The sequence below is a fragment of the Bos indicus x Bos taurus genome, chromosome X (assembly GCF_003369695.1).
Source record: "Bos indicus x Bos taurus breed Angus x Brahman F1 hybrid chromosome X, Bos_hybrid_MaternalHap_v2.0, whole genome shotgun sequence".
Classification (NCBI taxonomy): domain Eukaryota; kingdom Metazoa; phylum Chordata; class Mammalia; order Artiodactyla; family Bovidae; genus Bos; species Bos indicus x Bos taurus.
The window spans coordinates 35,801,505-35,816,119 of NC_040105.1; the positions used below are offsets into that span (position 1 = coordinate 35,801,505).

The 14,615-nt window shown below is 36.4% G+C and overlaps 1 protein-coding gene across 2 annotated transcripts in view; it reads left to right on the plus strand.

Moving 5' to 3' along the window:
* The window catches only part of CFAP47 (cilia and flagella associated protein 47), a 504,014-nt gene that overhangs the window by 365,381 nt on the left and 124,018 nt on the right, over positions 1–14,615 (plus strand). For both annotated transcript variants that reach the window (XM_027534335.1, XM_027534336.1), the window contains 2 exons: positions 6,532–6,629; positions 13,969–14,144. In XM_027534335.1, coding sequence (XP_027390136.1) covers positions 6,532–6,629; positions 13,969–14,144 — 274 coding nt within the window. The remainder of the gene's footprint in view (positions 1–6,531; positions 6,630–13,968; positions 14,145–14,615) is intronic.

Here is a 14,615-nt window from a genome sequence, read left to right on the forward strand (position 1 = left end):
TCTTTCAGGTCACTTCAGTCTTTGCTCTTACAGCCTCCAACTGATTGGAGTTGGCACATTCACAAAAACAGAGTATTGTGCTTTACTCAAAGTCTACTGATTAAAGTGTTCATGTATCTTCCTACCAACATTTAGACTGGTGTGTAATCAAACAACTGGACACCATAGTCCAGCCCAGTTGATATATAAAATTAACCATCACAGAATACATGGGGATATCCAGGCACTTATTCAAAACAGTTTAGAAAGAGAACAGCTAGGCCACCACAACAGCTAACTGGGTTTGAAGTGAAGAGAACAGTGTTTTTTAGGGTGGTGATGGGGATAGAGAAATACCCCTAAAGATGGAAAACATTTCAGAGACTAGCATTAGATGCTTCTCTTGAGAGAGTAATAGTGTTAATTACTCAGTTGTGTCTGACTCTTTGTGATCCCATGGTCTGCAGCACACCAGGCTCCTCTGTCCAAGGAATTCTCCAAGCAAGAAGAGAGCAGATAGGAAGTGAGAATTGATTCCAAAAATATACCAAGGTTTTCTTGTATCTTGTTTGTATCTTGGGGGTCCTATCTAAGAGATGCCCAAGGGATAGTTTATCAAAGTCTATTGTGGGGGTTCCTGGGGGAGTCATGTTAGGAAATTACATTTACTTGTGACTGTGTGGGCTATTTAAAATTTTTTAAATTAAGTTTCAATTATTCAACATAAATTATAAAGAAACATTCTCATATTAAAGTATTTGTGCATATTATCAATTATTTTATTCCAAAAAATATCTTAAAATGAAATCATTGGATCAAAGGAAAAACAATTCTTAAACATTTTAAACATGTTAAAGCACTCTTCCAATTTTTATCAATTCAAATTTCCATTATAATGTATAAGATTGTCTCTTTGAACCTGACCCTTGTTAAAACTGGATGTTACCATTATTTTTCATATTCCCCTATTTGGAAGCCTAAAAAATTCTTATCTAATTATTTTCATTTCTTCTTTGTCCCAGCTTTACTGAAGTGCAGCTGGCTATTAAAAATTGTACATATTTAAAGTGGACAAATTGATTTGATTTACATATACATTGTGAAATAATCACCAGAATCAACCTAATTAACATATTTATCATCTCACATAGTTACCACTTTTTTGCAGAAAGTAAAGACACAATCTACCTTCTAACTGAATACTGTCAAAATATGCATACAATTTAAAGTGATCTGACTCATTGGAAAAGACTCTGATGCTGGGAGGGATTGGGGGCAAGAGGAGAAGGGGACGACAAAGGATGAGACGGCTGGATGGCATCACTGACTCGATGGACGTGAGTCTGAGTGAACTCCAGGAGTTGGTGATGGACAGGGAGGCCTGGCGTGCTGCGATTCATGGGGTGGCAAAGAGTCAGACACGACTGAGCGACTGATCTGATCTGATCTGATCTGATATTCAGTATAATGACCTATCAAATCTGAGTGGCATATTTTAAAAATATCTAATATTTAGGTAAATTTTAGGTTCACAGTAAAACTGAGAGGAAGTTTCAGAGTTTTCTCATATACATCCTGCCCTCACACATGGATTGTCTGCACCATCATTAACATTCCCCACCAAAGTAGTACATGTGTCACAATTAATAAGCCTGTATACACACACACACACAATCTACCTTCTAGCAAATTTAGAGTATACACTCTACCCTGTTAACTATAATTACCTTGTTGTACATTATATCTCCAGAACTTACTCATTTTGCGTAACTGAAAACTTCTCTAATTGAAAAGAAATGTGCTGCTGACCAATCAGTAAGAAAAAGAGCAACGTTATTACAAGGGATGGAAAGGTTAATTCTGTTTCAGTAGGAATATGGAAAGGCCTGTCTGAAGAATTGGGGATAACTGTACATATATTTTTCCTGGTTCTTAATCTGTTTTGCAACCTGTCATCACACAGCTTAGATTTTTAAAATAAAATAATCAATAATATGCACAGATATTTTAATATAAGAATGTTTCCCATATGATTTATTATGTTAATTAAAACTTAATTTTTAAATTTGATTTAAAGTGTTTTTGAATAGATATTATCTGCATATAATTTTTTCCCATTTTTGTTGAAAAATAATTGTCATATATCACTGTATAAGTTTAAGGCCATATAGCTTGATGGTTTGATTTACACGTATTGTGAAATGATTACCATCAGTATGTTCAGCTAACATCCATCTTCTTATATAGATACAATAAAAAGAAAAGAAAGATAAAAGGAAAAACAATTTTCTCCTTTTGAAGAAAACTTTTAGAATTTACTCTCTTAGCTTTTCTGTATATCATACAGCAGTGTTAACTGTAGTCATCATGCTGTACATTACCTCCTTAGTACTTAATTATTTTATAACTACAAGTTTATGTCCTTTGACCACCATCCTTCATTTCTCCCTATTCCCGTCTTCTGCCTCTGATAACCACAAGTTTGATTTCTTTTTCTATGAGTTTGGGTTTTTTGTTATTGTTTTGGTTGTTTATTTTAGACTACACATATAACTGAAATCATGAGTATTTTTTTTTCTTTACCTGACTTATTTCACTTATCACAATGCCTTCATAGTGCCCATGCTGTCACAAATGGTAGGGTTTCCTTGTTCTTTATGGCTGAGTAAGATTCCACTGAACATGTATATTACAACTTCTTTATCCATTCATTCATCAATGATACTTAGGTTGTTTCCGTGCGTTGGCTATTATAAATAATATCGCTATGAACATGAAGGTACAGATACATTTTTGAGTTCATATTTTCATTTTCTTTGGATATATTCCCAGAAGTGAGATTGCTGGATCATATGGCAATTCTGTTTTTAATCTTATGAGGATCCTCTGTACTATTTTGCTTAGTGGCTATACCAATTTACAATCCCACAAGCAGTGCAAAAGTATTCCCTTTTCTCCACATCCACAAAAGCATTTGTTATCTCTTGTCTCTTTGATTATGGTCATTCTAACAGGTGTGATATCTCATTGTGGTTTTAATTTTCATTTCCCTAATGACTAGTATTAAATTTAATAGTGAGTATTCTCTGAATGCTATCAAATGTGTATATACAAAGGCACACATATGTATGGATTTATCAATTATATATAATGTGTATATATGCCTATATATGTCTTTATTGATATATTAAACTTTAAATTTTATACAAAAAATAAATACTCTTGGTCATGGGATTATGAATAATTTTTATTTTCTAAAGCTTTTCAGTAATTTATTAAATTGCTATAGTGAATTATTAATTTTATAATTAGAAAAGTTTTAATATGTTTAAAACCTGTAAACAATGTTTAATAATTATTTTTCTTGTTCAGTTCATTAATAAATTATCCCTAATCTCATTGTCACTAACAAATTCATATGCATCGTATGTTTTTAGCTCTATAGAAGTTAAAGTAGCTTCATCACAATACTACCTTATATGATAGTCAAAGTAATTACAAAAAGTAGGTGTTCTCATCCCCATGATAGTTAATTTTACGTGTCAACTTGGCTGGGTCACGGTGCCCAGATATTAGGTTAAACGATATTCTGGATGTTTCTATAATGGTGATTTTGGATGAGAATTGTATTTACATCTTTATACTTTTAAAAAAGATTTCCCTCCATAATGTGGGTGGGTCTTACCTAACCAGTTGAAGGTCTTCATAGCACAAAGACTGACTTCCACAGAGTAAAAAAGGAATTCTAACTTTGGACTTGAACTCCAACTCTTCCTGTGTCAACAGTCTGCTGGTCTAACATGCAGATTTTGGATTTACTGAGCCAATTATTTGAGCCATGCAATACAGTTCAATACATTCAATATAATACAGTGCAATGCATTGCAATGCAATGCAAAATGAAACAGTTTTTCAGAAGAAAGAGACTGAGAACTGCACAAATCTTGGCCCCTTATTACATAGATGAGGAAATTGAGACCCAAAGAGGCTTAGTGATTTACCTAAGTTAATCAAACATGCAGTTCTTGGAATATTTACAACTTGACAATATGGATATGATATGCAAACAGTTAATTGAAACTGGAGGTTATCTTAAACTGTAATCTAGCTCAGCATTGAAGCATAAAGAATATCAAAGTGAGAAGCTGAACAGTTGAGAACTAATAGAAAGAGCCTGGGTTTGATGCCAGTACCAACCCTGCTACACAGAGCTCTTGTGGCAGACCAGGGTTTTTGGTTTCAGGATTTGGAGGTGAGACTTTGGACATCACTGGCAGCAGAAAGACCTGTATTAATATATTTAGGGAACCCAGATGTAAGCATTACTCTGTCACCAGTTCAGTTCAGTTCAGTCGCTCAGTCGTGTCCGACTCTTTGTGACACCATGAATCGCAGCATGCCAGGCCTCCCTGTCCGTCACCAACTCCCGGAGTTCACTCAAACTCATGTCCATCGAGTCAGTGATGCCATCCAGCCATCTATCCTCTGCTGTCCCCTTCTCCTCCTGCCGCCAATCCCTCCCAGCATCAGAGTCTTTTCCAATGAGTCAACTCTTCACATGAGGTGGCCAAAGTACTGGAGTTTCAGCTTTAGCATCATTCCTTCCAAAGAAATTCCGGGGCTGATCTCCTTCAGAATGGACTGGTTGGATTTCCTTGCAGTCCAAGGGACTCTCAAGAGTCTTCTCCAACACCACAGTTCAAAAGCATCAATTCTTTGGTGCTCAGCTTTCTTTACAGTCCAACTCTCACATCCCTACATGACCACTGGAAAAACTATAGCCTTGACTAGACGAACCTTTGTTGGCAAAGTAATGTCTCTGCTTTTGAATATGCTATCTAGATTGGTCATAACTTTCCTTCCAAGGAGTAAGCGTCTTTTAATTTCATGGCTGCAATCACCATCTGCAGTGATTTTGGAGCCCAAAAAAATAAAGTCTGACACTGTTTCCCCATCTATTTCCCATGAAGTGATGGGACCGGATGCCATGATCTTCGTTTCTGAATGTTGAGCTTTAAGCCAACTTTTTCACTCTCCACTTTCACTTTCATCAAGAGGCTTTTTAGTTCCTCTTCACTTTCTGCCATAAGGGTGGTATCATCTGCATATCTGAGGTTATTGATATTTCTCCTGGCAATCTTGATTCCAGCTTGTGCTTCATCCAGCCCAGTGTTTCTCATGATGAACTCTGCATATAAGTTAAATAAGCAGGGTGACAATATACAGCCTTGACATATCCCTTTTTGTATTTGGAACAAAAAAATCTGTTGTTCCATGTTCAGTTCTAACTGTTGCTTCCTGACCTGCATATAGGTTTCTCAAGAGGCAGGTCAGGTGGTCTGGTATTTTCAAAGGTTTATTGTGATCCACACAGTCAAAGGCTTTGGCATAGTCAATAAAGCAGAAATAGATGTTTTTCTGGAACTCTCTTGCTTTTTCAATGATCCAGCAGAAGAAAAAAACAAAATTCACCAGAGTAAATTTGAGGATATGATTGGTTTTATTCATTTATTAATTAATCAGACGGCATCCCATGTAGCAAATACAAAGCTGATCTCAAGTTTTATAGAAATGTGGAGGGGGAGGGGATGGACCAGGGGAGTTATTAGCAGAAGAAATGAAAGGATTGTTTCAGGCAAGATTGCCTTGCTAGTGTGCTTCCCTGGTAGGTCAGATGGTAAAGAATCTGCCTGCAATGTGGGAGACCTGGGTTTGATCCCTGGGCTGGGAAGATGCCCTGGAAGAGGGCATGCAACCCACTCCAGTATTCTTGCCTGGAGAATCCCCGTGGACAGATGAGCCTGGCTGGCTCACTAGTGTTGACCAGAAAATTGTAAAAAGTCCATTCCTGGGAGAGGTTGAAACTGCAATTAAGTCTTAGTTTACTCTCTCGGAGGCAAGTGACTCCACCTTGGGCCTGTTATTTCTTTCTTCTAGTTCTTCTTTTTCCTTTTCCTTTCCCCCCCACCTTACTTTTCCCCTCTTCTCTTCCTCCTCCTCTCTTTTGTTATTTTAAAAACCATCCATACCCCATTTCAGCTTTCTTTGAGCTAAATTGATAGGATCCTGTTTAACACTCCCAAGAAACGAGACATTTCATGAACTCTTCCTCATTTTTTTCCCTTAAGCTAGATTTGTGTGGTACTAGAAATGTACCTTTGTCTATTATAATACCATATTTAGATATGTCTATGTATATTATATGAATGCTTTGGGGATTAGAGGGCAAAGGGTTAGTTATTTCTTTTGAAATATTAATCCTTAAAAGTAAAACATTCTTATTTTTGTGAAGAACTTAGTGAGTTTACAGGTGCACACATGAGGCAGGATGCTTTCACAGCCCATTCTCATGGCCATGCAGCCTGGGGCTTCTCTTACTGCTCACAAACTGTGTTGAAATTGACTTTTCACCTTCCCCTCAGCTCTTGACAAGTGAGTCCATCATAAAGAATTTGAAAATGGTATCTATTTATGTGTCTCAAAATTTATGTAAAATATGGTGTTCTAAAATGCACACATTAAAATGTGCCATGTTTTTTTTCTTTTTTTCAGATAATGCTATTAACAATTTTCAAATCTGGTATCATCTTGAGATCCATAGTGCTCCTGGACCACCCTTAGAGATTATTGACATGAAATGTGCTGCACTGGTAAGAGCCCATTAACTGCTCATAGATTCTTCCTTTTTGTAAACAGTTGGAGCTTTTGTTGTACACCTAAATTGCTATTCCTAAAAAATAGTCATATTAAATGAGCATATTGGGATAAATTATTCAAATAATGTCAATTTTATTTTAGATCCATTAAGATGCAACTTACATGCTTGTAGAAAAGATTTATTTAAATCAAGTATTTAAGCTTTTGATAAATAATGGTTATTTTAAATATGCAGATTAATTTCTTTAAAAAATGATTATTTAGGATCTCCAACTTTTGCTCCAACATAGAAAATAAGAAAATACCTAAAATACTTGGTCTATAAATCAGTTATTTGTTCACCTGATCTCTGGGTAAAACTCCATGGAGGCATAGAAAACAAATAGTTAGACTATTGAAACTCACTCAAGTATCACTTGCAAAAGCTTTGGGGAAAAGTATTTGATGTGCTAGAGTATTCTCTTTGCCCCTATAGGCAGATGTGCTGTCCTCATTAAATGTTCACTTTCAGCTGAAGTTGGTGAAGGAGGGGAGTCACTTTCGAGTAACTCTACCCAAATAGGCTATCAATGACAGTGGCCAAGTTACTAAGTTTTCTCTCCTTTCTAATAATGGTAATTTATTGTTGTTGTTTAGTCACTAAGTCATGTCCGACTCTATTGTAATCCCATGGACTGTAGCCTGCCAGACTCCTCTGTCCATGGGATTTACCAGGCAAGAATACTAGAGTGGGTTGCCATTTCCTTCACCAGGGGATCTTCCCTACTCAGGGATTGAACCCACATCTCCTGCATTTACAGGCAGATTCTTTACCTGTGAGCCACCAGGAAAGCCCTTAAGGTAAAAACTTGCTAGCTGTGTAACTTTTGAACATGAAGGTTTAGTCAGCAGAGACCATATGAATTCTTCTAAATAATCCCATCAAACAAACCTTTGTGAACTTCTTGAAGAACGTGCTTTCTGAATACTTTCAAAGTATACTAAAATGACTGTCCATGCCTATAGAGTTTCCTAACATTTTTGACTGCATTTGCTGTTTTTGCTAAACTTTTGAGAAATACTTTACTTAATCCTTAGATCATTAGTTGTGGCAATGCAGTTTTCAAGACACTCAGCTGCCTCTGATTTTCCATCTGCATTTCATCTTTTGTTACATTCAACCCAATCTTAACACCTTCCCTAGAGATGAGTGAATGGTTAGAATTTCTTTAAATAGGGTTTTTGTAAGAAATATTTACAGCTTTAAGGCACATAAATTTGGTTACTTCTTATAGCAAGTTCCAAAAATCAGGTTATATTTTCAATAAACAAAAATTGGTTCTTAGTAGTCCATTCTCTTTTGTATAAAGTATTTAGGATTTCTTTCTCTTTGAATCTTTTTTCTTCCAGTTTTACTGAGATATAATTGACACACAGCACTGATATATTTAAGGTGTAGTATTAATACATATTGGTTTGACTTACACGAATCGTGAAAATTTAGTGAACATCCATCATCTTATATAGCTATAAAAGAAAAAGAAAGCTTTTTTTCCCTTGTGCTAAGAACTCTTAAGATGTACTCTCTTTAACGGTTTTTATATATAACATACAGCAGTGTTAATTATCTTTGTCAGGTAGTACATTACAACCCTAGCGCTTATTTGTCTTGTAACTGGAAGTGTGTATCTTTTGACCACCTCCATCCAATTTCCCTTCCCACTACCTTCTGACTCTGGTAAACACAAATCTGATCTCTTTTTTCTATCATCCTAGGAAACGTGATGAACAGTACAAACAAAGTCCCTGTTTACATGGCACTAACATGTTAGTGGACTTAGATAGGAAACAAAAGAGAATTGAAATGGGATATTCTATGTGAAGTTTTTCTGTTGTCTTAGATTTTCAAGTGAAATACAAACCTGAAGATTATAGCTACTTTTCCATGCTGTAAAAGATTTTGCTATGCCATTTATTACTCACTAAATGTATGTATATGAGGGTATCTCTAGCTGATGTAACAGATTCCATAATTTCAGTGGTTTAACACACGCAAAGTTTTTAATAATTTTGACAGTCTGGTGCCTTTGCTCCTGGTCAGTGTCTAGCATCCTCCATGTTGAGATCCCAAGAGTCAGAGTCAGGTTCCCCCCGTGTGGCAAGTTGATCATCCTTTAGAGACTCAAAGATTTCCGTATATAGGTGGGAATTTCCACTAGTGGCATCAAAGTCACACATATCACCTCCACGCACATACTATTGGAGTGAACTGGTCATACAGCTATGCCTGGGTACAAGAGAACCTAGGAAATGCAACCTCTGGTTGGACAGCCACTCCCAATGATATCTTTATACTATGAAACACAGCACTTAATTACACTTTATACTCTCCAGCACAAAATTTTGCTGGAAAAATGATATTTCTGCCATGTCTAAGTAGATGAGAAATATTTAGCCTATAGCCCACAGTCTAGACTTTGTATGCCATGACCAGAACACAAAGGGAGTGGGAGTGTTTTCTTTAAGGAGTGGAAACTGACAGTTTAATGCCCATTGGATTTTGGTGAGTTCCTGTCCACAGATTGGACCATATATAAAGGGGAAATGGCTAGAGTGAAAGCAGCTACATTTCCACTGATACGTGCTAAGACCTTGTGTGTCTAAATGGATTTTCCTCTGTGGAAGGAGATTGGGCTTGGGCTGTTTTAAAAGATTCAAGGTATATTCTGCTAGAGTGAGAAGAACCCAAAAGAGTCTACATGGTGGTAATGTTAGAAAGTGTGAAAGAAAGGGACCTAGAAAGTCAACTGGAGAAGTGCAACCAGCATCAGTTAATTTGTTCTTTGACCTCTCATCCCATCTATATGCTGTGACCTGATGGCGTCATATTAGCACAGTGATTACAGGAGGAGAGGAAGTCAGAGCAGGCAGTTGAAAAGAACACATCATGTGTACCTTTTTCTTCACAAGCAGTCTGAAAAATCACCAGAAAGCCCCAGGAGTAGGGACGAGGTGCCAGGTAGAGAAATCAGGAAAAATATTCATTGGATATGGGATGTAAGTGTTGATTGATTTTGTACTTCTTTGCCTATCTAACAATGAAACTCTCCAGCATTGGGGACCATCCTAAGATAACAACAATGATCTGGAAAGGGAACTCTCGCCTGGTTTGGAGAGCAGTAATGGGAGAGAGAAACTGTTTTCAGATTATACTCCACTAAGTTTAGTTCATCAGGTGAACCCATTACCATGACAATAAATGAACAAGATGAATTTAGATGGACAAGATGAATTTAGACAGTGATAATTCTCCAAACAAAAATAGCCCAGGGTTTCATTGAGGATGGCACAAAGACTGAAGCAGTGCAACCAGGTAGAGAGATTAACAAATATATAAGCCCTTGGGGCAGAATGAGCTTGGTGGAAAGGGACCTACCAAGGAGGAGCTCAGGCACTTCAGGAACAGGAAAGAGATTATTAGGCTGGATCTTGGACAGAAATGGTAAAGAGATGATTTGTGATTAGAACCATCTTAAGAAATGTTGTTGGGAAATTTGTTGTTGTTCAGTCACTAAGTCGGGTCTGACTCTTTGCGACCCAACTGCAGCACGGCAGACTTCCCTGTCCTTCACCATCTCCCAGAGTCTGCTCAAACCCATGTCCACTGAGTCAGTGATGCCACCCAACCATCTCATCTCCTGTCACCTTTCTCCTCCTGCCCTCAATCTTTTCCAGCATCAGGGTCTTTTCCAGTGAGTTGACTCTTCACACCAGGTGGTCAAAGTATTAGAGCTTCATCTTCAGCATCAGTATTTCCAATGAATATTCAGGTTTGTTTCCCTTTAGGATTGACTGGTTTGATCTCCTTGATGTTCAAGGGACTCTCAAGAGTCTTCTCCAGCACCACAATTTGAAAGCTTCAAGGCTTCAGTGCTCAACCTTCTTTATGGTCCAACTCTTGCATCCATACATGACTACTGGAAAAACCATAGCTTTGACAAGATGGACTTTTGTCAGCAAAGTGATGTCTCTGCTTTTGAATATGCTGTCTAGGTTTATCATAGCTTTTCTTCTAAGGAGCAAGTGTCTTTGAATTTCATGGCTGCAGTCACCATCCACAGTGATTTTGAAGCCCAAGAAAATAAAATCTGCCACTGTTTCCACTTTTTCCTCATCTATTGGCCATGAAGTGATGGGACCACATGCCATGGTCTTAGTTTTTTGAATGTTGAATTTTAAACCAGCCTTTTCACTCTCCTCTTTCACCTTCCAGATTAATGTTGACAGTATTTTGGCAGATGGGTATTTATTAGAAATTACTTATATGATACCATGTATGAAATGTATCATTTGTGGCTCTTTATCTGTTTAAACTTTGAAGAAAATAATATTCATACCATAATGAAAATTAGAAAGTTTTTTATAGTATTGTTAAATTTGACCTATTTTACCATACTTGGAGTACAGAACAATTAATTGGAAACTTCCGTCATCTTCTTTTTTTTTTTTTTTTTAACTATAATGAGCTATCTTTTTCTATTGAGTTTGTTGCTGTTTTCAAGACAACAAAGAGTTTGGTTGTGGGGTTCTCCAGAGATTGCAGTGCTACTCAGTGCTTGTGGCTCTAAGCAATTGGTGATTGCTTTCTGCAAGGCTCCTCTGTGAAGGATTTTGAGGGGTATCCAGACCTAGTGGATAAGAGTGAAATGGTCAAGTGATGATACTTGCCATGAATGTGTCAAGGAGGAACTGTGATATAGGTGCCACTTAACTGCCATCCATAGCTCAGTTGGTAAAGAATCTGCCTGCAATGCAGGAGACTCCAGTTCAATTCCTGGGTCGGGAAGATTCCCTGGAGAATGAATAGGCTACCCACTCTTGGGCTTCCATTGTGGCTCAGCTGGTAAAGAATCTGCCTACAGTGCTGGAGACCCTGGTTCTATCGCTGAGTTGGAAAGATCCCCTGGAGAAGGGAAAGGCTACCCATTCCATTATTCTGACCTGGAGAATTCCATGGACTGATAGGATCACAAAGAGTTGGACACAACTAAGCAACTTTCATTTCGCATTTCCTAAGAAGTTTGGCCAACTGTGTAGAATGTCATAACAGATTTCTAACACAAAGTTTCTGTTATATGGCTTGCAATTCAGAGAGACAACAGTAGATTTAAACTGATTTTGCTTTATTTTGTGTTAATAGTTTACATGTGATAAGACATAAAGCAATCACACATCCCAGTACTATTTTTCCCTCTTTAGACTAGAGTTTTTCAGTGTACAGGTCTTGAAATGTGACTCGGTTAAAATAAGCATTATTATTATTTTTTTATTTTTTAGAAAAGATGACTAGGATAGGATAGGATAAAGTAGGATAGGAAAGAATATATCATAGAAGTCACAAGTGGTAAGAGTAGGGACTGTTTTGTGAAACTTTTTTTTCCCAGTGACATGTGTATATGAGCCAATAGTAATATAAAATGGAGTTAGATCTTAGCATTTTTACTTCTTTGAAGAAGCTGTATCATTGTCTTACAGTGACACTTTCTCTGAAAAATATCTGAGTAATAGACCAGGATAAATATCTAGTCCAAAATGCCTTATTTCAATTTTCTGTCTAAAGACCTTGGCAGAGTGTCTAGGCTATTATATGGTGGTTGGGATTTGTTATCATGACATATTACTTTGGGTTAGTTGTTGATTTGCTTGACTTTCAGAACTTTCTAGGAGGCTGTGTTTTGTAACAGTCTTACAAGTATGTCAGGTTGCCTAGGAAATAGTATAATTTGTGACATAATGCCATTGTTGAGTTTTTTGCATGTTATACTTTATTTCTTCCTTGTTTATAATTATGAGCATGGATATTTTACTGTAGGAGTTTAATGGCCATTTATTTTAGGAATCCATGATTCTAATATCTCCAGAAACTATTGTAAATGACCATTTTCCATTGCATTTATGATTAAGTCTGATTTGTAGTAAATGATATCTACTTTCATCTAGTAATTATAAACTTATATATATATATCCTTGATTTCCATCTTTCCTCGACAGATTATGTTTACCACACTAAATGCTATTTCTGTTCCCCGAAAATATAATATTTATCCACTCATTTATTTATACAGAGGTAATCAAGAAAATGCTGTTCCATGGACAAAGCAGTAATGGCTATCTTGAAGATACGTTGTGTGAATAACTCTCTCCCCATCACCACCTGTCCCCACCATGTCCTATAATGTGATTTGATAAATTTCAAAATAGCTCCATGTGCCAAAGAACACCCATTATCGAGCTTTAAATTATGGCTAAAATGTCCAACATTCTCCATTTAATTAGGTTAAATCATTATAGACAATTGGCTTTTTGTTAACATTGAGTTATGCCCTGCCTGTTTAATCACCTTTGACACATTTGCTTCAATTAATGGCTTTTACTGTAGTGGAGATCACAGCTGTAATGGGATAAGATAAACGTCATTACATAGAGAGCAGACTTGTGGTTGCCAAGTCGGGGGGAGGGGAGACATGGCAACTGGGGTTAACAGGTACAAACTATTATTATATATAGGATGGATGAACAACGAAGTCCTACTGTATAGCGCAGGGAACTATATTCAATATCTTGTGTTAAACTAAACTATATGGAAAAGAATATGAAGAAGAATATATGTATAACTGACTCACTTTGCCATATAGCAAAAATTAACACAGCATTGTAAATCAACTACGCTTAAATAAAATTTTTAGACAAAGATATGTCATTAGCCAAAATGGATCAGAATGAGAATCAGGAAATGTCTTGGAATGTAAAGTGTGCCTTCCAGGCACACTTGGGAGCCAGAACCAGAAAAACTAGACAGAAGGAAGGCCTCTAAATGGGAAGGTAGTCATGTCATCAGCATAATTTGATTTTTTTAGCCCCATCCCAGATCTACTAAATCAGGATCTTTGAGGAAGGGGGCCAGTAATCCATATTTCAGTAATGTCTACAGATGATTCTTAAGATGCTAAAGCCTGATACCACAGCTAGAGGAAACATTGACATACAGACTTCATAATAATAATTGTACTGATGAAAAATATACTTTAATTGTATATAATTTTGAAGTTTCCTGAGTATTTAGCTAGGTGGATCTCTTAGACTATTTGTTTTTGAAAACAATAATTTTATAATTTACCAAGGCTAAGCAAAGAAAATACATAAGAGATTAAAAGGGTGAGGTACATTCATTAGTGGACTAAAGAGAAAAATATAAAACAATGGCCTAATGTATAAAAATTTCTTGGTTTTCCATAGGACAAAGACTCTATGCTGAAGGTTAGAGCTAATTACATATTTCTTTTGTAATTCTAGGAGAGTTTTTATATTGAAGTACCTCTCTTTAATCCAGAAGAGAAAATTATTCACTTCGATGTGCTCTTCTCAAGTGCTGCCTTTAGTGGAGTCGATGAACTTGACCTATTTCCACTAGATTCTATCAGCTGTATCATATATTATTCTCCAGCACGTACAGGCTTTACAGAAGAAAGGTATGGTTTGAATGTGTCATTATATTTATTGTTTATCCCTTGAAATTAACCTTTCAAATTATTTCTTTGCATAGTATAATCATTCAGATTACACTTGCTCATAGTTTTAATTTTGTTTAATATCATTCATTGCTAAAATATACTAATTTAGAGTGACCATTGTTTTCTTTAGTGCAAAGATATTATTTATTGGAATATCAAGTTTAATAATGCCTAAATTGCCCCCTATATACTCTCTTTCACCTCACTTTTTGTTAACCATATTTTTCTGGGTATAAAAATTGAGCCAAATGAACATGATTCCATAAGGACTAGGGGTTAAACTTTCAGTATTCTTAATAAAAATTCATTTATATATTCTCAATTAAATGCAAATCACAAACATACACATACTAGCAGTGCAATGGCAAGTGTTCTTATGGCATAATTATGAGAAACTTTCTTTGCACTGTTTTCACACACACAGAAACA